We start from the raw sequence: 27792 nt of genomic DNA on the forward strand, positions 1-27792 counted from the left end.
CACTGTTTTCCTTCCTTCCTTCCATTGTACACACCATAAACTTCAAATGAATCTGCCCTCCCCAGGAAAATAGGGACATGGAACGGCTGGAATTCAGGGGCCAGTTCTTTTCCATCTTCTGAGCTTTCAGTCTGGGATTTTTGGTTTTTGAGACAGGGCCGGCTGTGGAGCCCAGGCTGGCCTCCACCTCACGCTGACCCTCCTGCTGAGCCTTCTGAGTGCTGGGATTACAGGTGGGCACCACCATGCCCTGCATGCTTTCCATCTTGGGAGTGGGAATAACCTAAATATTGAAGATTTAAAGCAACCACAAAAAAGCCACTAATAAGGGTCCACAGTGTAGGCTGAGTTAGCTGCAGAGTGCACTCTCCCTGCGGGGACTTTGACAGGCACTGGAAAGGCAGATGGATGAGTGATGGGGACAGCAGGATGGGCGGTGTCGGTAGAAGAGCTTAGGTGGCCACTGTGTAATTTCTTTGGTTTTTCTGTAGCTTTGCAACGGTTCATAATAAAATGCTGGATGAGCTGGTCCTGGCGGTGCACAGGTGTCATCATGGCCCTGGGGAGGCTGAAGCAGGAGCAGTGCCAGAAGTTTGAGGCCAGACATGATACGTTATTAGTTCAAGGCCAGCCTGAATTACACAGCAAGTCCCTAGCTAAAAAAAAAAAAAAAAAAGAAAAAAAAAAAGAAAGAGCTAGAGAAATCCAAGAATAATATGATAAAATGTATCATATAAATCAGAAACTATTTTAGAAATTTCTTAAGAAACCATGATTCAGTACAGTGTGACAGTGCATACCCACCATTCCAGCACTATGCAAGACTGGGAACTTCAGGGACTTAGCAAGATCCTGCTGCAAAATCTAAATTAAATTAAATTTTAAAAGAGCTAGTGGGCAGGCATGGTGGCACCCGACTGTAATGCCTGGACTTAGCAGGCTGAGGTGGGAGGCTCACTTCCAGCTGGAGGCCAGCAGGGCTCCATAGTGAGTGCAAGGCCATTCTGATCTGCATAGTGAGACCCTACCTCAAAGACAAAAAGTAACATTAAATACACAAATGGGCTCAGAACGCAGCTGAGACTGCTCCCTCTGGTTTTAGTTCCATTATAGAAAAGCACCAGGCTGTAGCAAAATAAATGTTGGGAGAATCTCAGAGAAGATGTTTAAAGTTTACATCATAGTCACGATGTTTGTCTCCTTAATATACAAAGAACTTTTAAATGATAAAGAAAAAGACCAGAGTCCCAATTTGTTTTCAAGGCCCAAAAGAGCAGATAGTTCTAGATAAGTCAGATAGCTGCCCCTTCCCTTCATGGAAAGCGCTCAGCCTCACTTGTGATGGAAACCTCTCCAGGCTGCAGTAGGGGGCACGTGGCTGAGGGCCTGGACCTGATGCCCAGGACAGGAGAAGGAAAGGAAAAGAGGAGGGGAGGGTTGAGGACGCGGATGAAGACTATCTAAGGGTAGCATTGTTCACCCGTGGAATCCGCAGAGACTCCCATGCCTGAGGAGAGGCTCCAGGGCACTGCTGGGGCCACTGAGGCAGGAGAGTAGGGCTGGGGCAAAGCCCAGGAAGAACTGCTAGAGAGGCCTAAAGAACCCAGAGGACATGAGCAGAGCACAGGACCCAGGCCCCGCCCTCTCCTGAGCCCTGAACCTGGAGCCAATCAGAAAGCTGTTTTCTCTGTCCTCATTTGCATCTGGCTGGAGCCAGGAGAGGCCTTCCACAGTGTCGTTTCAATTTGGTGGCAGAACAGGCGAATTTTTGCTGGGACAAATGTCTGTGTATCTTACTTGCATGACGCAGAAGCTGATCCAGGAATTTCGGATCCCGATGAGCGATTCAGTTTGGAGCCCGCGCTGGCCGCTGTGCCCCTCTGGCCGCAGCCTCCACAGTGCTGCATTACAGGTGTGTGCCAGCACACCTAGCTTTCCCAGCGGTTCCTTTTCCACCTGCAGTAAATGTGCGCTCTTGCCACCTTTTCGGTGTGTGCTGTGCGATTCTTTGTTCAGGATGCTGAGATCTGGAAGGAGGAGCACCCCTGCCCCGAACACACCCACTGTCACGTAACAGTGCACCCTCAGTGGGAAAAACTGACAAAGATATGTGCTGACTTTTTTGGTTGCTTTTTTCTTTTTTCCGGTACCAGAAAAGGAACTCAGGGCCTAGCACTTGCCATGGAGGTGCCGTGCCACTGAGCTACAGTCCTGGACCTGATTTGTGTTTATTACTTTTGCAGCCCTAGGGATTTGAACCCAGGGCCTTATCCTTGCTAGGCAGGTGTTTTATCACTGAGCTACATCCCAGGATTTTAAATTCTCTCCTGAAACACTGTCTTAGTAAGTTGCCTCATCTGGCCTGGAACTTTCAATCTTCCTGCTTCAGCCTTCCAAGCAGCTTTACAGACAGGCATGCAGCTCTGTGCTCTGTGCTTTTACTCCTAGCAGTGTGCTTCCGAGGACATATTCTGAGCGCCCCTCTCACAGAGCACTCAAGTGTAAGAAGATATTGGGTAGAGTGGGCATGGTGGCTCACGCCTATAATCTGAGACCTTGGGAGGCTGAGGCAGGATAATCATCGGCACTTCGAGGCCAGGCAGAAGTACACAGGAGGCCCTGTCTTCAATGGAAAGAAAGCTTATATCTTTGAGCTGGAAGAGACAGAAGAAATACAGGTGTTTATTTGTAATTTTACTTTATGAACACGAATCAAATCCATGACCTTGCACTTTGCATGCAGGCTCTTATGCTGCTGAGCTAAATTCCCGTCCCATTTTAGTAATATTTTTGTTTTCAGGAGAAAAGATGAAATCCAGCTACATTTTCAGTTCTGTTATTAAAATCTCACTATAGATTTTATAGTTTCATGCTGATTTTAAAGTCTGGTCATAGAAATCAACAAGAAGAAAGGGGAACCCTCACTGATGTCAAAGGAATCCCACCCTCACCCTGAGCAGGGGCAGGACTGTGGACCCCAGCAAGTGCACCACACTCCCTGTGGTGTCTTCAGATCCGGCCTGAGAGGAAGGAGCTGAGCGCTTCCATGCCGGCCTCTGCCATCTACTGCAGATTCCCCAGCCAGCGTGTGAGTGCAGCTGCACAGCCCTGAGGACCCCAAGTGGAGCGTGAGCACCACCCTGCCTCAGGGGCCCGCACATGCCTCTGAGCCTGCCTGAGGAGCACAGCATGGAGCCTGCGGAGGGAAGAGATTTCCTAACCCAAGAATCAGGGCAGCCCTAGACTCAGCCTTTGAGCTGGTGGAATGAAGCCCTGAGAGGTAGTTTGCTTCAGCTTTGCAGTGGAAAGGCAGAGGTGACACTGGTACCACTCTATACGAGTTTATATTACTGTGACTGCACACAATCACTCTGTGATTCATGTAAAAATGTATGTGAATACCCAGGTGTAAAGGAAAAATTAGACAATAGCAAACTGATAGACATTTTATAGCAGAAGTGTAAACACCAATTATTGACTTGTGCCTATGCGCCTGCTGCCTACCACATAGTGAGCCTGCTTGACATTATGTGACTGAATTCATGTGATGAGTCACACAATAGCCTTCCATCAGCCTCATAATCCTGCTTTCACAGTACCTATAAACTACTCTCTAAGCTGACTACGGGTGGGTGATTTGGAAGTGGTTCTCAGCAGCCCTCTAGCATGCCAAAGTATTGTCTTTCAAAGTTCTCTGTGTGGAGCATTTAGCTTTCAGCCCAGATTTTTTTGCAAGATGCTTGGCTCCTTGGCTGAAAAACACTGCACTGACCCTTTTGGGTCAGCAGTAGCGGCCTGCTGTCGTGACAGGGCTCACCCCCTCCCACCTGCAGATGAGAAGATGCGCCCTTCAGCTCTTTTCTCAGCAACTCCCAGCGGGCAAGGAGCAGGAGCCTCTGTGTGACAGCAGAGACCTCACTGAACCAGTAGGAGAAGGCAGAATGTCACCAGTTTGTGCCTCTGAATAAGGTAGAGTCGCCCCAGGGATTCCCGAAGTTACCCGTTTGGCTGCCATCCATGGTGTGGAGGAAGGAGGAACTGCTCACTCCTCAGTGGTCTCATCTGTCTGAGTTTCACATAGATTTTTCCCTCATGATTGGGAGGCTGGAATGTATGACCTCTGTATGCGTGTGGGTGCATGTGCAGACTGACTGTGAACAGGGGACCTAAGCAATAGGTCATTGAGTCTGTGCTGCATGAAAAGCATTCCAGGCCTCAGATTTACATAGCTTGAGTGGGCTCTAACTTGGGGTTCCATGGACAACTAAGTGTACAACTGGGTGTACAACTAAGTTCTGCTTGGCGAGGGTTTGTTTTTTGTTTTTGGTTTTTTTTTTTTGTTTGTTTTTTTGAGATTTGAACCATAAAACAAAGCCTACTGGCACTTCTCCTTTCCCAAGGATCCCAACATTAGCCACAGCCAACAGCCAGGCAGGTCCTTGAATGGTCTCTCCTTCAGAAGGGGCACCCACCTTTCTCTGTTGCAACACCACTCAAGGCATCACACACACACTCTAGGGAAGGGCTGTGGGTGAAGGTCAGCGTAAGCCTACTGTTTCAGACTGCAAGGTGTACAATGTCAAGAAAGTCTTTTCAGAGGACTCTGGGGTGAAAACAAAACCTCAGGATGTCAGGTATTCTCTATGAAATCGACAGCCCACCCTTATGCCCTACTAGACCACCAGAGTGACCTCTAAGGTTGAGATCGTCTGCCCAGTCTGGGGCAAAGTGACGGAGCACTCACCTAAATTCATCCTGATCAACTTCCTTATATAAAGTCATGTTCTGCACTGTTCACAATCCCCTGCCATGGCTCAGGGCCTGTACTTGTCAAGAAAAGGGAACTCTCCTGCTGATCAAAACTGATCAGCCAGACTAGAGGTTCCCTATAAAGAAAGCCCCAAAGCCTAAAACCAAAAAGATTTAGGCATCCTGCCCAATGCTATTGATGAAGACTTCCATTCTCCATGCACAGAGGAACATCCAGATCCTCAACTACCATCCCTGGAGAGAGCTGCAGCTGGACCCCCTGATTCCTTTGCTCAATTCCTGGTAACTGTGACACTGCTGCCTAACCCACAGGAGCCACCCACACCAAGTCTCATTCTCACCAGCTCCAACCATCACACCTCCAAATGCTCCTTTGAGGCTATCCTGGCATGGGGAGAGCAAATCAATCATTTGTTTTATACTACCCGCCTTCCAGCTCCACTGATCTCCTCAATTGCAGACAGCAGGTGCCCTCATATTCAGTAAAGCCCCCCAGCACGATTGTTCCCCTGACCTTGACCTTTGACACATCAGCTGCCTGCAGGTGACTCCTGGCAAATCCTCCTGAGCCCCATCAGCTCTGAATAGGGGTCTGGTATTTTCAAGGGAGGGAGATCTTGGCTAAGGGCTCGAGATCCTGGTGCTGCTGCTGACCCCGACGCCTGGGTAAACACTGTCTTCCCTGCTACCCCCCACTTTGGGACTTTCCCACAGCAGAGGCTGTGATGCTCTAACAGAGTACCAGAAAGCCCTCCTGGGGGTGAGAGCATGGAGGAAAAGCCAAAAGCAGTTCCAAAGTTAATACAGTTATTCAAGTACCCAAGGAATGTAAGACAGAAGTTTATGAAAGTTTATATGAAGCCTACTGCAGGTACTACTCATTTAATCTGTGCCTTTTGAAAATCTGCACATCATGACTTTGTATCTCAATGTGCTTCAGAAATTCAGAGAAAACTGAAAAAGAATGAAAGATTCACTGGCATGATGCCTCTCACCTGTTTCAAATAGCTCAAGAGGATTATATAAGTCAACGCAGAGAGGAAAGAAGAAAATGTAAGTGTAATCAGACTGCCCCCTTGGCTGCAGTAACAGGAGAGTCACTGCTGCAGGGGTCCAAACAAGTTAGTAAGAGTGCAACTTTGAAAGCAGACTAGGCAACTTACTGAGGTAAGTATTTCAAAATAGAATTTTAAAAGCCCGGGATGTAACTCAGTGATAAAACAGCGGCCTAGCACCGATAAGGATCCGGGTTCAAATCCCTAGGACAGCAAAAAAGAAACAGGGCCAGGAAGGTAGCTCAGTGGCACAGTACCTACATGGCAAGTGCTAGGCCCTGAGTTCATTTCCTGGTACCAAAAAAAGAAAAAAGAAAAAAGACCGAAAGCAATTCAGCACATATCTCTGTCAGTTTTTTCCCCACTGAGGGTGCACTGTTACGTGACAGTGGGTGTGTGTTTGGGGCAGGGGTGCTCCTCCTTCCAGATCTCAGCATCCTGAACAAAGAATCGCACAGCACACACAGAAAAGGTGGCAAGAGCGCACATTTACTGCAGGTGGAAAAGGAACCGCTGGGAAAGCTAGGTGTGCTGGCACACACCTGTAATGCAGCACTGTGGAGGCTGCGGCCAGAGGGGCACAGCCGCCAGCGCGGGCTCCAAACTGAATCGCTCTTCGGGGTCCGAAGTTCCTGGATCAGCTTCTCCCTCATGCAAGTAAGACACCCGGACGGACACTTGTTCCATCAAAATATCGCCCATCCACCCACAACATTGAAACCACACTGTGGAAGGCCTCTCCTGGCTCCAGCCGGATGCAAATGAGGACTGAGAATACCGCTTTCTGATTGGCTCCAGGTTCAGGGCTCAGGAGAGGGCGGGGCCTGGGTCCTGTGTTCTGTGCATGTCCTCTGGGTTCTTAGGACTTTCCAGGGAGTGTGCTCTGCCCTACTCTCCTGCCTCAGTGGTCCCAGCAGTGCACTGGAGCATCTCCTCAGGCATGGGAGTCTCTGCCAATTCCACGGGTGAACAATGCTACCTTAGAGTACTCTTTATCCAGGTCCTCACCCCTCCCCTCCTCCTTTTCCTCTCCTTCTCCTGTCCTGGGCATCAGGTCCAGGCCCTCAGCCACGCCACGCGTGCCCCCTACTGCAGCCCGGTGACGTTTCCATCACAAGTGAGGCTGAGCGCTTTCCATAACGGGTAGGGGTAGCTGTCTGATTTTCTCTAAAACTATCTGCTCTCTTGGGTCTTGAAAACAAATTGGGACTTTGGTCTTTTTCTTTATCATTTAAAAAGTCCTTCAAGTATTAAGGAGACAAACGTCTTGAATATGATGCAAATTGTAAACATCTTCTTTGAGATTCTCCCAACATTTATTTTGCTACAGCGTGGTCCTTTTCCATCATGGAACTGAAACCAGAAGGAGCAGACTGAGCGGCAGGCTCTCCCTTTTGTGTATTTAATGTTATTTTTTGTCTTTCTGAGGTAGGGTCTCACTATGCAGATCAGAATGGCCTTGCGCTCACTATGGAGCCCTGCTGGCTGCCAACTCGAAGTGATGCTACCACCTCAACCTGCCAAGAGCTGGGATCATAGTTGGGTGCCAGCATAGGTGGCCACCAGCCCTTTTTTAAAAAATTTTATTTTGAAAATATACAACAGAACAAGACAGAATAAAGGCAACTAAGATCGTACAGTGAAATTAGTACAGAACTTCACAGCAGGTTACCGGGATAACAGTAATAGGTATCACAGTATATTCTGTTATCTTTATAATAGTTGTTCTTTCAATCACGTATATCAAATTGAGATGAAATATAGAACACTATAGAACTTATCAAAACAGAATATTGAATAGAGCAGTACCATTAATCAGAAAAGAGCAAAACAGTAATAAAAATATCTGTCTTCAAAGAGATGGTAGAAGGAAGTCCCCCTTCTTTGCTGTGGTCAACCTCCCAGGAGACACTCAGATTTCTGGTTCCAATTTGCTAATGGGTGGTGTGGGGGGCGGGAGAAGGGGGACAGGAAAAGTGGGATATTTGACTTTAGGCCGTGCATCAGTAGGTTCACTATTGCTTAGCAGGGAGGCAGGCTGGTTGTTTGGTTTCACAGCATCCTAGGTTCCAACATGGCGCGGATCTCAGGAGCTGCGGCTGATTCTCCCACTGGAAGGGCCGCAGTCTGCCACACTGGCACCGATTACCAGGGAGGGGAGGTGCTTGTTTCTCCACCAGCCCTTTTAAACTTTTATTTTATTTTAGATTTTGCGGCAGGGTCTTTCTAAGTCAGTGAGGTGCCCAGTCTTCCAGAGTGCTGGAATGGCGGGCTTGCACCATCACACTGCCTGAATCATTGTTTCTTAAGCAATTTCTAAAGCAGTTTCAGTAGATTTATAGATTTTATTTTACTATTCTTGGGTTTCTCTTAGCTTTTTTTTTTTTTAAGATAGTGTCTTGCTATGTAGTTCAGACTGACACTGAACTCACTATGTACACATCTGGCCTCAAACTTCTGGCACTCCTCTGCCTCAGTTTCCCCAGAGCCAAGATTACACCTGTGTACCACCAGGACCAGTTCATCCAGCATTTTATTATGAGACATTGCAAATCTACAAAGAAACCAAAGAAGTTACACAGTGGCCACCTAGGCTCTACCACCAACACTGCCCATCCTGCTTTCCCCATCACTCATCCATCTGCCTTCCCATGACGGTCAAAGTCCCCACAGGGAGAGTGCACTCTCCAGCTAACTGGAACCTGCCCTGTTGAAGGTTTATTAGTGGTTCTTTCTGTTGTTGCTTTAAATCGTCAATACTTGGGTTTTTCCGACTCTCAAGATGGAAAGCATGCAGGGCATGGTGGTGCCCACCTGTAATCCCAGCACTCAGAATGCTCAGCAGGACGGTCAGCGTGAGGTGGAGGCCAGCCTGGGCTCCACAGCCAGCCCTGTCTCAGAAACCACAAATCCCAGAGTGAAAGCTCAGAAGATGGAAAAGAACTGGCCCCTGAATGCAGTCATTCCCTGTCCCTTTTGGCTGGGGAGTGCGGATTCATTTGAAGTTTATGTTGTGCACGACGGAAGGAAGGAAGGAAAGCAGTGTCTCCACACAGTGAGGGCTCCATCCTGCAGCTATTTTAACAGACAGCCACGTAAGCGTCAGCCCTGCTGTGTGCTGTGCAATTCACTTTATTCAGTACACTCACTAAGCTGTGCGACCACTACAGTGTGTTTTAATTATAAAATGTCACCAGGTTCCACAGCGGTTATGGAAAACTGCATCTCTCTGCCAGAGCAGAGCCAGGCCGCCCTCCCACCCAGTGGGCGGTGTCACAGTGGCCTGCTGCTCCACAACAGCCCCGGGAGACTTTGGGACCCATCTTTCCTAAGTCCCTTGAGGTTTCATGAAAAGGAAACGTTTGGACTTGCTTCGTGCAGACAGAAAGTTGACCATCCAGCGACTGTGCCTTAACCATTGGGGCAGGACAAAAGGCAGCAGGAAGCTCTGGGCAGGAGAGAGGCAGAGTCAGCCCAGACTCCCCTGACCCTCCCCACCCAGCCTGAGCAGGGAGTGCCCGCCAGAGAGGCACCTGCACCGAGTGCCAGAGGCAGCCTGAGACATGGGAGGAGAGACCCAGCGTGTCCAGAGCCTCACGGGCGAACTCATTGGCATCCTTAACAAGCAGCCCAATCTGTGCATTGTGCATCATATTTGTGGAGACCATCACGGGGCTCAGGGTCTGCAGGACAGGAGGAACAGGGTACAAGAAACAATGCTGCCCCCCTGTCCTGACACCCAGCTGCCCACCCTATCTGGCTGGGTCTGGAAGGCCCGTAAATGTATTTGCCTGCCAGATGTGGACCTACCCTACACCCAGCCTCTAAGACCCAGGCCCCACCCTGAGGCCTAGAATCTGTGCCTAGATGTGGACCCACCCTAAGGCCTGGACTCCGCCCCCTGGGACCTAGACCATGCCCCATAAGACTTGACCACACCCCTGAGCCTTTGACCTCGCCCTCTGACAGCTAGATCCCCACCAAGGTTGAGACCACAATCCCAGTGACCACAACCCCACTGATCCCACTAAGCCCCTGAACCAGGAGGCTCACATCTCTCTGACTTTGCTCCTTCTGCCCTCTCCTCCACAGCTGCTACCCCAGCCCCACCACTGGAGACTCTGCCACCCCGTGTGGGCACCTGGATGGTGACACCATGAAGAATGTACTCTGCACACACCGCCTCTGAGAAGTTTCGCACAAAGGCCTGCAGGGGGAAAAGAGGAGGACCCAGGAGCACAAGCCTAGGCCCAGGGAGGGGACCCCCACCCTGCGTCCCCACCACCACCCAGAACTTTCCCCCACAATCTCCCCACCAGGACCCAGGGTGAAGGAGGACTTGGGGTGAGATGGCCATCCCACCCGGAGTCTGGGTGTCCAGGTACCTTAGTAGCTGAATATAAGGCAAAAAGTGGGGAGCTCATAGAGCCGCTCTGGGAAGACATGTTGATGATGACACCTTTGCCCCTGGGGAGGAAACCACGTTGGAAGGGTCACTGCCCCGAGGAAGAAGGGGCGGGGTGACTGTCCCTCCCTTGGCAGGAGCCCTACTCTCAAAGGGCTGAGGAGAGCAAAGACTGGGACCTGGCATAGTGCTGCATGCCCATAACCCCAGAAGCCCCGAGGCTGAGTCAGGAGGGTGAAGAACTCCAGGTCAGCCTGGGCTGATGACTTGGAAACAGGGAAGGTAGGGAATGGGGAGACTGGAGGCCAGGGCTGGGGATCCAGCATGAGGGCAGCGAGCAGCTCTCACCTGCTGACCATCTGGGGCAGGACGATGCGGACCATCTGTGGGGCAGAGGAGACACCTATGTTTCCCTGGTCCTCCTCACCCAGGCGCTGTCCGAGTCCCCTCAGGGGCTGACCCAGGAACCCGAGTCCCCAGGATGCAGACCCCCGTGTGGTGGCAGCCACACTGCCCCTGGTCCCGACCCTCCCGGCCCCACTGACCTGTGCCACCGACATCGCGTTGCAGTTGATGATATCTGATATGCTCTGGGGATGAACACGGAGCCCGTCACCACCTGCTTCCCAAGCCCCCACACCTCCCACGTTTCCTGTCTTCCTAGCTTAATCTTTCTTTTTTCCCCCTCACTTCTTTCTTTCATTCTTTCTTTCTTTTTTTTCTTCCTTTCTTTGACACGGGGACTTGCTATGTATTCAGGCTGGCCTCAGACTCATTATGTAGCCCAAGTTGGCTTCCAACTTGCCAAGATCATCCTGCCTCAGCCTCCACACAGTTCTCTGATTACCTGCCTATGCCACCACACCCGGCCGTTTTTCTGATTTTCAAAATTCTGAACACCTTGTAAAGGAAATAGTTCCCACTAAAATGAAACACGCCCCTCCTTCCACCTCTCAACTCCTCTCGTGGCATTGTGCTGCTTTCTAAGATCCTCTCACACCTATTTGTCCCCAGGCTCGCAAGGTGCTGCCTGTCTGTAATCCCAGCAGCCCGGGCAGCACAGCTACAAGGATCACAAGCTCAAGGCCAGCCTGTCTACACAGTTGTTTTAGTGAGGACTTGTCTCCAAATAAAAAGGACCTGGGATGCAGCTCTGTGGTAGAGCACCATGGATTCAGTCTGCAGTACCAGAAAAACAAAAGCGGAGCACACACACAGCAAAGTGACCTAATCTTCACTGTGAAAATAAACAGATGCCGCTGTGGTGCTGCAGGGCTCTCACCCCAGCTCTCAGGAGACTAAGGCTGGAGGGTCGCATGAGTTCGAGTCCAGCCTGTCCTACAAAGTGAGAGTCTGCCTCAGAGAACCGAGAGAGAGACAGAGAGAGAGAGAGAGACAGAGATAGAGACAGAGACAAAGACAGAGACAGAGACAGAGTCAGAAAGGAGCATCAGGAGGCCACAGTGCTCAGCACAGCATGGCGCTAGCAGGAATCAGATAGCCTGACATGTGCGACAGAACGGAGTCCAGGCCTTACGTGGGCCTTATTGCTGACAGGGCACCAGGGTCACCCAGTGGGGACGGGACAATCATTTCAGCCAGTGGTGCAGGGAAGCCGGATACTCACATGAGAAAAGCACCTGTGCCCTTGAGCAGGACTGACCCAAGGCTGGGCATGGAGGTCTACATCTGTAACCCCAGCACTCGGGAGGCTGGGGCAGGAGGATCATAAATTTCAAAAACTACACCACGTACCAATAACATTTTCTCTGTCTCTCTGTCTCTCTGTCTCTGTCTGTCTGTCTCTGTCTCTCTCTCTCTCTCTGCCCCCTTTCCTCCCTTCCTGTCTGGCCTCAATTAGAGAATCCACATACTGGTTCTCCCGTGTAGCTCCTTCTTTAGAATCAGCATTGAGAAATATGAAAGGTGAGAACCAGGCTCTACCTCTACTGCTGTGCAGGTTGAGCATTCAAGGACAGAGTTTGGCTGTTTTATTTTGTAGCCTGTGTATTCTTTTTTTTAAATTTTACTTAAAAGAAAAAAGAGAAAAAACAAAACAAAACAAAGCAGTGTAAGGGTACAAGTAATATAGAACTACAAAAAAAAAAAAAGTAAGAAATCACCGGTTAATAGATTACATATTATCATCTTAGAGATAGTTGCTCAAATCACAGTATCAAAGCATACAAAGTGGACATTCAAACAGTGAGACTGCAAACAGTTGTGTTCAATGATCCAACCAAAAACATTAATATGGTCAGCTATTTAACACCCCTAAACACTCTCGCTGTTATATCATTTAGAACTCTTTTTTTTCCCTCTTTTTTTTACAACAAAATTTACACATTTTGGGTTTTATTACTCCTTAGTTCTTATTACTTTTTTGGGGGGAGAGAATAAAGTCAAATATGGCAAAACAAAGCTGTCAGTCAAACCAAGGATAGACATAGCACATGGTGTAAAAACAGAGTACAAGGTTATCAACAATGGTTATCAACAATGTCTCTTGTTTCCTTGAAAAGAATTGTCTATCTCATTAGATATTATAAAGTTGAACAAAACAGTAGAGAACAAGACCAATAAAACTTAGGCATTGTAAACATTACAGGACTTCCAAAGGAGACAATAGTCAAACCAGAATGGGCATCTTAGTGAATCTTATTGCCTTCAAAGTAGTTGCCTAAACCCACAAACTTGATACTATCATACAGAATGGAACAGAGTCTAATCAGTCAAAAAAGATAGTGGGAATATTACAGGACTTCAAAACAAGTTAATAGGAAATCAAAAAAGTTACTATTATATACCCTGCTAATTTTTTTAATTTATCCCCTTAATTAAAAAAAACATAAAAAAATAACTACATAACTTCTTAATGAATAAGGCAGAGATTGAGATAAAACAGGACATAACAATATAACAATACAGGTCAAAGCATGACTGTGTCAGCAACATTGTTCACCACCAAATAACCCAACTTAATAGTAGTTACCATAGTGTCTGTCTTTTTCCTTGAAATATTTGAATAAAACTTCATATACTATAGCTTCAAGTATTTCCATATCAAGAAGCTCAGAATAAAGCCTTTCCAATTAATAAGTAAAAACTTTATAAGGCTTCAAGGCCACATAATGGGGAATCATGATTACCACATATTTTTATATATTTGAATCATTACTTACATTAGGGAAACTATTTGGTATTCATACATGCGAGATTGATTTATTTCACTTATGAGTATGGTCTCAAGCTGCGCCCATTTATTGATAAATATCTCAATGTGATCCTTCTTTATAGCTGAATAATACTCCATTGTATAGAAATATCACAACGTTTTTATCCATTCCTCAGTTGATGGACACTTGGGTTGTTTCCAAGATCTGGCGATTACAAATTGTGCTGCTATAAACATAGGTGCACATATATCACTGTGGTATGATGCTTTCAGTTCTTCTGGGAATATGCCTAGAAGTGGAATAGCTGGAATAAATGGGTCTTCCAATCCCAGCTTTTTGAGAAATCTCCAGACTGACCTCCACAAAGGCTGCACCAGTCTACACTCCCACCAACAGTGTAGGAGAGTTCCTTTTTCCCCACAGCCTCTCCAGCATTTGTTGTTGTTGGTTTTCTTGATCCTGGCCATTCTTTCAGGAGTGAGATGGTATCTCAGTGTGGTTTTAATTTGCATTTCTCTAATGACTAATGATGATGAACATTTTTTCATGTATTTATTTGCCATTTGCATTTCTTCATCTGAGAAGTGCGTATTCATCTCAGATGCCCATTTTTGGATTGGGTCTTTGAATTTTGGGGGTCTGAGTTTTTTTAATTCTTTATATGTTTTAGACAAGAGGCCCTTGTCTGAGAGACAGTTCACTAAAATCTTTTCCCAGTTTGTGGGTTTTCTTTTCACTATGCTGGAGATTTCTTTTGACATGCAGAAACTTTTTAATAAGAAGTGGTCCCAGCTATTGATTCTGGGAAGTATTTCCCATGAGGTTTGAGTCCTGTTCATGAATTCTCTACCTACTCCTATGTCTTCAAGGTTTCTACCCAATTTGTCTTCCAATAGATTTAGTGTTTCTATTTTAATATTCAGATCTTTGACCCATTTAGATTTTAATTTAGTACATGGTTATAGACATGGGTCTAGCTTTAGTTTTTGGCAAATGGAGAACCAGTTTTTCCAGCACCATTTATTAAAGAGACTGTCGTTCTTCCAGTGAACCTGCTTGGTAGCCCGTGTATTCTGCGCTCTTCGAGCAGAGGGCAGGAGAGAACCGCGAGCAGCCTGGACTCACCTGGCCCACGTCCTCAAGGTCCAGCAGCTTCCTAAAGGCTCCTCTGCCGCCTCCGTACACCATGCCCACATTGTTCACTGCGCAGGAGGTCACACGTGTTCCTCACAGCCCAGGGGACAAGGAATGGGGCACAGGAGGGCACCCAGTATGTTCTGGGTGACTGAAGGAGGCGAGCAACTCACCCAGGACTCCGATCTCCAGGCCTCGCAGGCCTGCCTCAATGGCACTGTAGATCTCCAAGCCCCCGGTGAAGTCGGCCTGGATGATGCGCGTGGACCTGCCGTGCAGCCGCTCTGGGGGATGGGAAGGGTCAGGCCCTGCCCCTGCCCCTGGTCAGACCCAGTATACCCACCAGCAGCTTCAGGCCATCAGGGGCGCCGCTGACCCCAGCCCAGGGAGCCCAGGGCTTCCCCACAGGCTGTGCACTCACCGATCTCTCTGGCCTCCTGCTCCAACTTGTTGAGGCTTCTACTGATGAGGACGATGTCCAGCCCCCTCCTGGCCAGCTGCGGAAATTCAGTCACTTACTCAGCCCTGCACCCCTCCAGCCCTGCACCAGGAGCTGGGGTGAACCCAGGGCCTTCACACTGAGCTCCACTGTCAGCCTTTTTATGTTTTCAGACACAGGCCCCTCAGTCATCAAGACCTGATTTCATCTTGGGGTCCTCTTGTCTCGACCTCCAGAATGCAGGTATGTGCAATGACTGTTGTTTTCCTCATTCTGTCCTGTAAGCCAGGATTAACTTTGTCCTGTCCTTGACAATCAGTGTTAGAGCCCCGAGGTCACAGAGCTGAACACAGGGGAAGAGCAGTGGGGGGGGGGTCCAGGGAGGGCAGCTCTGGGCACAGTGAGCAACTGAGGTAGCTCCTGGGTAGCAGCTGGAGGGCTCCCAGGCGCCAGGAAGACTCTGGTCTCCCCACTCGGGTGTCTGACCCTGTCCTCATTCTCCCTCACTCCTGTGTGCCTAGCAAGCACCTGCTTCCTGCTGGGACATTGGGGACCCACGTTGGCTGGGACACCCCGAACCTCAGCTTTACGCCACAGTTTCCACCCCACCACTGAAGTCTCTCTGCAAAGCCTGAACCGACCCTGCCCCTCAGCAGCTCAGAACCAGCCTTGGCTCCCCGGGGACCCTGCCATAAACCCACAAACCTGTTGTGTTCAGCTGGACCATTGCTGTGTCCCTCTGTGAGAGGCCAGGCACAGCCCTCACTATTGGGGTCCCATCCGGCAGCTCCTGCCTTTTCTGCTCCTGGGTCTTTGCACCTTCTAGTCCTTCTGCCCTGAATCCCTGTCCCCTGGATGCTGAGCTAGAAAACACATGTGACTGGGGAGTGGGTGTGCAGCAGCATCTCAGGGCCTGACTGTCCCTCTCAGCCTGGGCGTTAAGGGTGACATGAGATGGGACTGACTGTCCCTCAGCTGGGAAGGAAGCTCTGCCCAGTGGTCTAAGAGCTCCATGGATCTGAGAGGTTGATACTTGCCCTCCCTGTGCACCACGTCTCTCTGTCCAGGCTGCTCTTATCAGCACAGGAACCTAACCTTATCTTCCTTGTCACTCAACATCCCAACAAGAAATCTTTTGTCCTGACTTTGTTCCTCCAATAGGTCCCTACCACAGGGACCAGTGCCTCACAGTCAGCCATGTGGACATTCAGAGACTGCTACAGCCAGGGTCCAAGGGGGCCTGGCTACTGTCATAGCAGACTTTGGCATCAGCCATGTGATGCGGGATGTAGCTGCATGCAGAAAGAGTTGTGGGGTCAGGGAGATTTTTATCTAGACTTGCAATGAAGGCCTAGGAGTCCAGGCAGTAAGCACTAACAGGGCAGTGCAGGAACCTGTGGGAATGAAGCCAGGATCCGGGGAGAGGGGCACCTCCGATGTATGTGGAACAGCAATGCGGGACATCTTCCAAGGACAGCTGCAGACCCTGAGCAGGATCCACACTGAGAGAGAAGTATTTGTGAGTGACAACCCACTAAGCCCTAGGCTGGGGCTGCCCACAAGCCCTGAAACTCACATCTCAACACCATGAGCCCCACACAGCATCTAGAGGATTTAAGGTTTGCCTGCCTGAGTTTTGGTCTTGCTTTGCTCTGATTCTTTAAAAATCTTCTTCTGCCACACGACAGAAAGGGCATGTTCACCAGGAGGCATTGCACTGGGAGATTATGTAACCTGTCCCTGACTTTCACAGTGGTTCATGGCTTCAGTGTCAGATGAGGCTTTATTTTGGAGTCATTGTCCATGATGGAGATTAGACCTGGCCAGCAATTCAGGCTGGCCTTGAATTCAGGACATAGCACAGGCTGGCCTGGAATTCCCAGTTGTCCTCGTTACTCAGCTTCTCGGTACTGAGGTCCAAGGCATGGGCCAGCCTATTCAGCTTTCAGTGGGGACCATGGACTGGCACTTCTAGGAAACACTGGGACTGCTGAGATTCCGGGGAAGGGACCAATGTGCTCTGGCATAGTCGCCTATCTTAGGTCAAATTACTAATTTAGCGCTGGGTTATTTGGAGACAAGCATGGTTTAAGAAGATGAATTTGGGTGGAAGGTTTAATAGAGGTAAAATATGGGGATGAAGGGTAATGAAGTGACCTTGAGTGTCCTGGGAGCCACGTGAGGCACCTGTGTGGCATGCTCCTGTGTGTGTCTGCATGGCCACCCAGGTGTGATTCAGCTCTGGCCCCTTGCTCTCTGGTGGGTGCTGTCCCCGTGCTGCTCTTCCCAGCCTATGTGAACTAAGCAGCTCTGCTCTCCCAGGCCCTCCCACCACACTGTCCCTGCTTTGGGGCCAGGCAGCCATGGACTGACTCACAGGAAACCAGGAGCCAGCTGGGCACAGTGGTGCCCTCCTGTCATCTCAACACTCGGGTGGCTGGGGTGGGAGGATCTGTGTGAGTTTGATGTCAACCTGGGCCATGAGTTTAAGAGCAGACTGAACTGCACAGCCTGACCCTGTCTCAAAAACAAACAACCCAATGAATGCGTACAATATACAATAGAGCAAAAAATACGGGAAGAGGTGAAACTGTGGAAAGCCGTGGCACACTCTGATAATCGCAGCTCTTGGGAGACTGAGGCAGGAGGATGCCTTCAATTTCAAGGCCAGCCTGGGTTACATACTGAATTCGAGGTCAGCCTGGACTACATAGTAACTCAAAACAAATAAAATAAAATCAAGGAAAGAAAAGAATAGAAAATAAATAAACACTGTTAATAGACAAGAAGGTTGCTTAAAGGTAAAATATGAATAAATTATAGAGGAATGATTACATTTGTAAAAATGCCTTCTCCAGAGTGCCCCCCTGGCTGCCAGTACACTCACCCCAGCCTTCCCGCTGCTCTCTGAAGAGCCCTGGAGGTCCTCTCTCATGGCTCTCAGGGTGTGAGGAGGAATACAGTTTCTGCCCCTCTGGGTGCCATCCAGGGGAAAGGCAGACTCGGGGAGCCCTTGCCCTACTGCCTCACCCACCCCATTCACTGGATCTGCCACCGTGGAGCTCCTGGCTTCCCCCCAGTCACCATCACCAAATGCTCACCCTTCTGAGCTGCTTCAGCACACGGAGGCAGCCAGGACAGCACAGCTAACGCCACTCACAAAAGAGGACTCAGGCCTGCTTCACAAGCCTGAGAATGATGGGATCCGTCCTCTTTCCTGAGTGTCTCCTTCACCCTGACCACCACCTCTCACTCCATGTGCCGGACCTTGCTTATGTCCCTCTGCCCTGGCTGGAGGATAAGCTCCACGAGGGCAGGACTTTCACTCTTGCAAAAACTCTCTTGTGCTCACTGCTGCATCCCCAGGCCCAGGAAGATGCCTGGCACAGAGTAGGTGGTCAATAAATAGGATTTGAAGAAATGAACCAGGCAATAATGAGAGGGATGAGAGGGTGAGGGGGCACTTAGCTCTTCCCAGGCAGTTGGTGACAGGGAAATCAGCACGGAAGCCACCACCCCACTCACCTCGTGTGCGTAGGCCTTGCCAATGCCGCTGGTAGCTCCTGTAACCACTAGGAAAGAGACCAAGAGGCAGAGGGTGGGCAGCTTCCCGGCTGATTTGAGTCCTGTTGCAATCCCCTGACCCCTCCGCAGTCCCCCGAGGACCCTCCTGGACTGGCTGCCTCTGCTCCAGACAGAGCCCCCTCTGCTAGGGCTCGTTACCCTCACTGTCCCCTGTAATCTGCACACAGCCCCAACCAGTTTTAGTTTTTTCCAGACAGGGCCTCTCTATGCAGCCTGGGTGGTCTCAGCCTCCCCTGGGTGCTCCTTACTCAGCATCCCAGGGCTTGGAGGGTGCCCCAGGCTGTGCCCCAGGCCTGGATTCCGGGCTCTGCACATGAAAGCTGTGCTGCACACGGGTGAGCAGAGGCGTCCTCCCATGTCCTGTCCATCACCCCGCTCCTCTCTGCCACCAGCTCTTCTCAACTGTACCGCGTTGGAGACTTTGTGCCTTCCTTGCCCTGCTAGCATCAGCCTTTTGCTCTCTTGCTTCTTTGAGTCCCTTGGCCTCTGTCTTGATTGGGAGGAGGGGTTCCCATGGGTCACCTGTCACCCGTCCTCCACCTCGCAGCCCCCACCCGCACCGCCTCAGGAGAACCCCGGGTCCCTTACCTGCCCAGGCTCCCTGTGCCCGGAGCCAAGCGTTGCCCCTCCGGACCTGAGGCAGCAGGTACACGTACACAGCGCGGGCCACTCCCCAGGTCCCCCGCAGCAGCAGCCAGGCGGCCGTGATGGCCCCCAGCGCGCTCAGCGCGTCCCACTGGGACTCCATTGCAGCTCTGCTCTGCAGCCTGGGACCTGCAGGGCAGGGGTGCACGATGCCACTTGTCTGCTTTTGCTGGTCTTTGCCTCCTCCCAAGCGCCCAGCGCGGGCCACAGCCCCAGACCCGCCCCGGCCACGCCTCCATCCGCACTCAGACTGAGCCAGAGTCTAGGAGCCCTAGCCCCACCCCCTGCCTGGGACCGGGAGCTGCATCTGGGGAGTTGCATCTGTTTCCGGAGCTGTTTGCTCCTATCTCCAATCAGCCTGGCTGCTTTGAGTTCCTGATTTAGTGTTTCTGTTTGTCTGGGTTTATTGTTCTTTTCACACTGGGTCTCCCTGTGCAGTTCAAGCTGGCATTCTCAGTTACTTTTCTTTTTGCTGAGACAAAATAACCAACACCCAAAGTTAAAGGAAGAAACGTTTTTTAGCTCACATTTTGGAGCTGTTTCTCCCTGTAACCGGAAGTCTCCAAGGCAGGTGGCAGAGCAGAGGGGCATCGCAGAGGCGCAGTGGTCCCGGCCAGGAGGAGGACAGCAAGAGACAAGCCGCAGCAGCAACAAGCGCTGAGCGCTGGGCGCCTCTCTCTGTCTCTTTGATTTTACCCCGCAGCGCTCATATCTAAGGAGGGGCTCCCTTACTCCTGCCCAGAACGATGCCAATCCAATCGGTGGACTGGTTTCCTACTCACACACACTTGATCTCACACAGACTTGACATCACTGAAAAGCCCACCTGTGACTGCAGGAGGCTTGGGGGGCCCCTGAGACACAAGCTGTGTTCTAGTCCTTCAACTCAGTGTGCAGTCCAGGCTGACCTCAGACCATTACAGTCCTCCTGCCTCAGCCTCCCAAGGGCTGGGATCACAGGGCTGCATCTGGAACCACGTAACCCCGCCCAGTCAGGCCTTCCTTTCTTACACGTCATTGGGAGTGGCCATTGAATCATGAAGGCCTCCTCTACACCCACTTTGGGGCCACCTCTTGTGTCCTTAGTGTAAATTTATTCTGAGCTCTAGAAATTTCCTTTGGGTTGTTCCATGAGCAGGCTAATTCTTGGACTGAGCTCCCAGTAGAGTGAAAAGGTCCTACTTGTGTCTGTTCAGAGTCTTTGATATGGAAAACCCTCCATAGCTGCAAAGATTTGAGAGCTCTCACCCTAAACAAGTGTCTCGGGTGAGTGGGAACATTGTACGGGCAGAGCACACAGAGGGAGAGAGAAAGGTGCCAGGAGGGATGGTGCACACCTGTAATCCCAGCTAGTGAGGAGGCTGAGACAGGAGGAACACAAGTTAAAGTCAACCCTTGGCAATTCAGTAAGGTCCTATTTTGAAATTTAAAGAATTCTTTTCTTTGATACCAGGGATTGAACTCGCAACCTCGGGTATGCCAGGCAGGAGCTTATGCCACTGAGCTAAAATCCCTGGCCTTCAAATGAAATTTAATAAGGCTGATGGTATAGTTGGGTTGTCTATGTCCATCCCCTAAAACTAAATTTAAAAATAAGAAAGAATTGGGACCAGGAATTCAACCCATGAAAGAGAGACAAGCCAGCCAAAAACCAATAATGTTCATTTGACAAACTATTTTTAAAGGGAGCAACCTAGGTTTCTGTGCTGGGACACGTGAGTAAACCCAGCACTTAAAAAGTTGAGGCAGGAGAATTGCAATGAGTTCAAGGCTAACCTGAGCTGAACAGTGAGGTCTAAGCTTGGCGTAAGTGCATAGTAAGGCCCTGTCTCTGAAAAATAAATAAGTGAAGGAAAATTGAAAAAATAACGAATGATCAAAATATTTTCATGTCGTCATCTAGGAGAATCAGAACCCAGGAGAGTTTAATAATTAAAGGAGATTCCCAGGAAGATGGCAGAGAGGTGAGCAGCAGAGAAAGAGCCTCTCCTAGGTGCGGTGTCAGATGCTGCAAAGCTGCAATGTGAGCAAGAGAAGAAGCAGGGACATGGGCCACCAGGACCCAGCAAGGCTCTGCAGGGAGAACTGAGGCTCACAGGGAGAGTGAAGAGGGAGACCCCAGTGAAGACGAAGAGGTGGCAGAGCGCGCTTCCTCCCTGAGCCCTGACTCAGTCCTGGGAGGGGCGGCTCAAACCTGCAGACCCCTGGTGACCACTGCTGACCCCAGAGGGCTCCACAGGAAATGCACAGTGGATCAGAGCGGTGAGTGCAGGACCCTGCAGTGGCTGCGGAGTTATTCAGGGTCAGACGTTCCCCAGGGAGGAGGATTGGCTGGCAGCCACCCTGGAGAGAGGACAAGTGAGCTTGGAGCTCAGAGCAGCTGTGAGTTGGCTGCATCCAGGGTCAGCTGAGGTGGAACCCAGTTCAGCTCAGCAGGAGGTCAAGGAGCCCAGTTCAGGCCAGCTGCAGGAGGCACAGGGAGTGCTGCAGCCCAATCAAATCCAGTTACAGCCTCACAGCCACAAACCAGCCTCCACTTCAGTAGAGCTGAGGTGCAGGCAGGCTGGGAGTACCCATCTCCCCACTGTAAACCTACTGCGGGCTTGCTGGGATTAATCAGCACGGAACTGGACTCTGTTGTCCACTCTGTCGACCAATAGCAGCAGAGACCTGCATTAGAGATTCTTTCCTATGTTTTCTTCTTTTTTTCTTGTGATTTTTGTTCAGTGCTTGTCTTCTATTTTGCTATTTAAGACAGGGTCTCTCTAGGTAGTTCAGGATGCATTTGAATTCACTGTGGAACCCAGGCTGTTCTCACCTCCCGGCAATCCTCCTGTATCAGCCTCCTGAGCACTGAGAGTACAGGTGTGAACCTCGTCACTGGGCATCATTTTGAACAGTTTATTGTTGTGCTGTGAGTGTGAACATCCTCTCTAGATGTGTCAGTGTTGTTGTGCTCTGTTCTTGTTTTTACTTCTTACTTCTATTTTTTCTTTTTTGAGACAGGGCCTCACCGTGTAGTTCCACTCAGTCTTGAGCTCAGTGTGTAGCACAGTCTGGCCTCAGAGTGTCAGCAGTCCTCCTGCCTCAGCCTCTCGGTGCTTATTTCTTCCTTCCCTGTTCCCTCCCGGTCTCTTCACCAGTTTCTCAGTTTGCAGCGTCTTCTTTGTCCTCCAGTCTGCCCTCCAAGCTCTCCTTCTCCTTTCCCTTCTCCTCCTTCTCCTCCTCTTCTTCTTCCTCTTCTATGCCTCCAGTTTTCCTCTCCAACCCTTCAAAATCTTTTCACCCTGAAGGTAAAATAACCACACTGAGGTCAAACTACTGTACACAGTTTTCTGGTTTGCTTTAGATTTTTACATATAACTACAAATATGGTGCATACAATTAAAGGTTGCAAATTAATACTTGACATAATCTACATTTTGTAGGCTGTGTTCAACACTATATGTTGTCCTTGATCTCAGGTTTTTTCTATTAAAATTGATAACTATTATGTTAACATTCTACAGAAGCCAGGTGTGGGGGAGAATGCCTCAGTCTCAGAAATTGAGAGGCTGAGACAGGAGACTGACTGTGATTTCACAGACAGGCTAGGATACTTAAGTTAGTTTGAGACCCTGTCTCAATAAACAAACAAACAAATAAGCATCTAGGAGTTCAGCTTCTAATACAGTCATTGCTGATGAAAAACAACAGTTACCTGACTCGGCCTCTCTGTGTTGATGTTGACTCTGCCTGTGCTATGGAGACTCTACAAGTGATTTGTTGGCCCTGAATCATAGTAAACATGAGGAGATGCTCTTTCATGGTTCCCCAGCACCATAATGGACAGCAATGCCGATTGCCTTACAAACTTTCCTCCAACTCTGACACCCTCACCCCCTGGTAACCCACTACACAGTGAGCCACTGAGCTCCTCCAACCCAGTCTGTAAAACAAAAAATGGAGAATATGGACCAATAATCTAACTTAACTTAATAAGATTTTAATTGTTAAAACTATGGTTCAGAAGGTTTCACAGCAATGCAGGAAAAAAGCTCCACATTCAGCTGCACAGATACTGCACAGCACAAGGATTCCCTGCACTTCTGAAACCTGTTTCTTGCAAAGATCACGTAAGTCACCTGCAACTCCAACATTACAAATGTCAAAGGGCTGCATGTCATCTGAGTATGCTGACATACACACTTCAATAAGCAACATGGTTTACTGGGCTCACCTTCCTGCCTCACCTGCCTTGGACACCACAAGGGAAAATTAAGCACCACCTCTTTCCTCTAATGACAGCTCATACACAGACAACACCTAACTGCCACGGCCCAGTCCCTGAGGGGACTATGGGAGGGACTGTACCCCTGGGGATTCCACTGTGTGGCACCTGTTACCCACACATGGGACTTTCAGTAAGAGTTTCCATGGTACACAGTCACCAATGTCACTGATAGCGGTTGTATTCCTTTCCAGCAGAGTGGTACAAAGTACTTTTCAACATCTCTCAGTCACACACTCTCCGTATTATGGGACACAGACAATGAGCCAAAGTTACTTCCCTAAAAGCTCATGAGAAAATGGATAAATTATTCACATATAGAACTAGATACTTCAAACCTTAAACTTATAATACAAACCTGTATTTGGGACATTCCTTCTGTGAGAGCTAAGGTGACAACTACTGTGGTCAACGTAACTCACCCATTCAAACCACCCGGATGATTGAGAGCTGTCTCTAAACTGTCTCTGAACAGCTCCTGAAACCACACTGATGTCACACAGGCTCACAGTCACTCAGGGCCCTTAAGACAGCAGGTGGCTGACTCATCCAGCATCAGCGAGCTCTTGGGACAGCAGACACAGAAGCTGGGGTGCTGGTGACCTTTCCATGTGCCTCACTCCTGTAGGGAGTGGCTCAAAACAGCGGCTGCTGTCCTGCCCCTCCCATCTGAGGGCATTTTTGTGTGTCTGCCTACATTTCCCATGATCCTCCTCTGCCTACAACATGCACCTTGTAAGGACCCTTTCACATCAGCCTACATCTCCCATAATTTTCACCTGCTCACAGCACTTCCGCTTCCGCTTACCTAGTTGCCTACACGTGATTTCCTGCTAGTCTGATAGGTCCACTTCATATGAGGGGATCCAAGCTGAACCATCTTATAAAGCCACGTTCCCTTGGACTTTATATCAGCCATGTACACTTCCTGAATAAACGAGACTTGATTGGAATTGGTCAACTTGTCCTCGTCTCTCTTTCCTCTTGCCCAGCCCCCCATCCCCGTACTCTCTCCAGGCGAGGCCCACAGACTGATCTGCGGGCCGGATCAAGTGGCCCCCAATGTGGCGCTCGACCTGACACGAGAGATTTCAATGCGGGACCGTTCACGGGAGTAAACCGCTGGCCAGCGTGATTGTTTTGGGACTTCGTCTCTGTGATCTGTGCGGACGGCCACCTTATGTTTCGCCTGAATCACAGTAGGTGAACGGATCTAATTTCTCTACTGGCTTGGGGCAAGTACTTAATGAGCATGAATTGTTAGTGAATGGCCTCAGGGAGGCACTCAAGGTTAGAGGGATTAAGGTTAAAACTAAAGATTTACTACAGTACTTTCAGTTTGTACATTGTGTGTGTCCATGGTTCCCTTTAGAAGGCCCCATTGATTCTAAAAAATGGAAAAGAGTAGGAGATGCTCTCAAAGACTATTATAGGGTTTTTGGTCTGGAAAGAGTTCCAGTAACTTCTTTTGCATATTGGACTTTAATCTCTGAGCTGCTGACACAATGTCACGCAGATCCTCAGATTGCAGAGATGCTTGCTCAGGGTGAGGCTGCATTATCTGCCTCCCGCAATTGTACCCCACAACCACCAGACCTGTCTAAAGCACCCAGCTCTCCTGGCTCTGTGGTTCCTGATATTCTGGAGTCTTCTCACGATGGCGACTTCTCCCCCTCCAGAGACACTCAAAATGGCGACTTGCCACCATTTCCCCTTTCTGGAGCACATGGGAATACTCAAAATGGTGCCGCCATTCAAAATGGCTCCCAGCGCTCCCTGGAGCTTGGTGCAGTTACACTCCTTCCCCTTTCCCCTTCCTATCTATCTAGGTTAAGTTTCAATTTCCTGAGAAAGCTGTAAAAGCCTTAGGTATCAGTTTCCTATAACCCCTCCCCTACCCCTCATCCGACTATCTGTAATAAAATGTGCTGTTCTTTAAGTAATGCTTAACTTCAAGGAAATTACAGGAAGTTCTATAAGGCCCAGATGCTATCTAACTGTGTCAGGGATTACAACATTCCTGTAGTTTTCGGCTTTAAAACCCAACCTTTCTAGCTGTAAGGCATGCAGTCTCCAAATTGGCTCCTGGAGACTGTGATGCCAGGCCTGGCGTAAAATAAAGCCTTTGCTCCCCAAATTTTAAATTCTTGCTTCCTTGGGTTTTATTCTTGGGTCTGAGCTATCACATTTGGGGGCTTGCCTGGGATGGGAGCAAGACCCCAGACTCATTTCTGAACATTTAAAAGTAAGTACTCTGGAGGGTTTGTCTGGGCCACAGTTCGTTTGTACTCTTGGGGAGGGAATGCCCTCAATTTGGGAAGCGGGGACCTCTCGAGGACAGAGTCAATTGGTTTTTGGATAGTTTGTCCTGAAAGGACAAACTTCGTCCATTTCTGACTCTGCCCCGGGTGGGGAACTGCTCTGTTGGTTAATTTGTTAATTCCTCAAGATCCCAAAATTTAACCAATTTTTGAGCAAAGGCCATTTTGCTGCAGCTTGTCTTGTCTTGTATGTCTGTTTCTGTGTCCATTTGTCCTAATTGTTCTCCTTTTGGTTACCCCAAATCTAACAAAACATTCTCTCCTAGGAACCCCTTCTATGAGCCCAAAACAGACAAAGAGATTTAAATATTTATGTTCAGTGTTTTTGTACTTCAGAATTGTCTGCCTGTTTGAATTTGTTACTAACTTAGGGGGTTGCTGCCCATTTCTGTTGCAGGATCCATATGGCTTATTAAACTCAAGGTTCATAATAGAAAATTATTTCCTTTAGCTCATCAAACTGTGCATGAAGCAACCTTTGTTTGTGTCTTTAATGTTGTGGCGCCTTGTTTAATGCTTTAGTCCTCAATTGATTTCTTGCAACCTTGGCATGCCTTTTAAAAAAAAGAGTATTTTTCTTTCTGGTTAAAATGTAAACATATGTGCACATATATTTATGTATATTTATGGTTTATAAGAATCATATCAACTTTATCAGGTAAAAACCAGGTCATACTATATTTGAGCCAATTAAAAGGTTACAGTTTTTTTTAAAATACAGCATTTTTATGTGGTAAAAAGACATAAAATAATTAAATATGTTTTAGACTACTAAAAGGTGACTTCAAGGGTTTTGTTGAGAGTTTTAATGTTGTCTGAGAAGTGAGAGGAAAGGTAATTGACTGGTAATAGTAAAAAAAAAAGAGAGAGAGGGAAAAAGAAAGTGGTTTTGTTTTCAAGTAAAAATGTCTGGCTGTGCCAGAATGTGGAAGAAGGTAAAAGCTCAACTTGAGAATATATTGTAAGTTATAGAAAGCTCAAGAGGATGTACATTTTATTTGTCTTGGTTTATAGTACTGCAAATAACAGGTTTGACAAGAAGTAAATGTGTTCAGAATTTGACAGTATTAGATCAGTTTTGATAGATTTATTTATAAGATTGGTAAACCTTTGCTGCAAAATGTTTCCATTAAAATGAGATTATAGGTAATACTAGAGATAAGATACAAGTTCTTGCACGTGCTGTGAACATCTAGGAGATTATGCAGCACAATTTTGTTACCTATGAAAAAGCCCTTTTTTGTTAAGAATATAATTTCAGTAAAATGATGGCCTGCCACATGACACCCTGGGACAAAAAGCAGTGTGCCATCCAGATGAAGCCGGCTCTCTGATCTGGAATGCCAAAACCATGTTCTCCTTTTGTCCCACCCCGATTGGACATCCAGAGGTAAGGAGGTTTCCCCAGTATCACCAGTTGTTCTCTTTGCAACTCAGTCGGCCCCACATGTTAGATAAAAATTGCAAAGGTTCAACAGATTTGGAAAAATGCCCCTCAGCCAGTTAATAGAGATAGCACAAAAGGTCTTTGAGAACTGAGAGAATTTACAAGAAGCTACCAACAAAAAGATAACCAAGGTGTTAAAATTGCTCTATGAGAAAAAATTTTTTTAAAAAACAGACAAGAGTTTCTGGGGACAATTGGATACTGTAGGCTAAATTTTACTGAAAAGCTCGCCTCTATATGACTCCTGTAAGGGAGAAACTCAAAACTCATTGAACTGGACTGATAGATGTGAACGGGCCTTCCAGCAGCTCAAGTGGGCCTTGACAGAGGCCCCAACCCTGGGAATCCCTGATGTTACCAAGTCATTCACCTTGTTCATAGATAAACTCAAGGGCATTGCCAAAGGAGTCCTAACACAGGACATTGGCCCTTAAAAGAGGCCTATAGCCTACCTCTCCAAAAGACTTGATCCAGGGTCAGGAGGATGGCCCCCTGCCTGAGAATCCTAGCTGCTGTGGCAATGTTACTTAAAGAAGCAAAAAAAT

The 27792-nt window shown here is 48.6% G+C and overlaps 1 protein-coding gene and 1 long non-coding RNA gene across 6 annotated transcripts in view; one reads left to right on the forward strand and one right to left on the reverse strand.

The window, feature by feature from the left end:
* Positions 1-8340: 8340 nt before the first annotated feature.
* LOC106026448 (very-long-chain 3-oxoacyl-CoA reductase-B-like) lies at positions 8341-19492 on the reverse strand. Of its 5 annotated transcripts, XM_013146893.3 has the most exons (12): positions 19153-19475; positions 18813-19054; positions 18505-18551; positions 14962-15037; positions 14714-14824; positions 14532-14608; positions 10776-10820; positions 10579-10613; positions 10211-10292; positions 9967-10032; positions 9359-9508; positions 8341-9273 (listed from the first exon to the last, which is right to left on the reverse strand). In XM_013146893.3, exons 1-12 carry the CDS (start codon positions 19446-19448, stop codon positions 9154-9156), a joined length of 1347 nt encoding a protein of 448 aa, XP_013002347.1. In that variant the 5' UTR covers positions 19449-19475; the 3' UTR covers positions 8341-9153. The 5 variants fall into 5 exon arrangements, 4 of the variants coding, with proteins under 4 accessions (XP_013002347.1, XP_013002348.1, XP_023418582.1 ...); XM_013146894.2 differs by lacking the exon at positions 18813-19054 and having other exon boundaries at positions 19153-19453; XR_001200081.3 differs by lacking the exons at positions 8341-9273; positions 14532-14608 and having other exon boundaries at positions 9387-9508; positions 19153-19492.
* A 4815-nt stretch (positions 19493-24307) lies between these two features.
* The window catches only part of LOC134476864 (uncharacterized), a 31979-nt gene continuing 28494 nt past the window's right edge, over positions 24308-27792 (forward strand). The window contains exon 1 of the long non-coding RNA XR_010048650.1: positions 24308-24678. This is a non-coding gene — a long non-coding RNA (uncharacterized LOC134476864). The remainder of the gene's footprint in view (positions 24679-27792) is intronic.

Source organism: Cavia porcellus, unplaced genomic scaffold, assembly GCF_034190915.1.
Source record: "Cavia porcellus strain 051 isolate PalLab524CR breed Dunkin Hartley unplaced genomic scaffold, mCavPor4.1 scaffold_7, whole genome shotgun sequence".
Classification (NCBI taxonomy): Eukaryota; Metazoa; Chordata; class Mammalia; order Rodentia; family Caviidae; genus Cavia; species Cavia porcellus.

Bases quoted from the DNA above. Each gene is read 5' to 3' on its own strand.
- LOC106026448 (XM_013146893.3), bottom strand. From the start codon at position 19,448: ATGGAGGCGTGGCCGGGGCGGGTCTGGGGCTGTGGCCCGCGCTGGGCG. The intron at 19,055-19,152 runs GTAAGGGACCCG...CTCCCAATCAAG, and splicing joins GGCACAGGGAGCCTGGGCAG to ACAGAGGCCAAGGGACTCAA. The intron at 9,274-9,358 runs GTGCCTCTCTGG...TCTCCTGCCCAG, and splicing joins GCCTCTGGCACTCGGTGCAG to AGCTTCCTGCTGCCTTTTGT.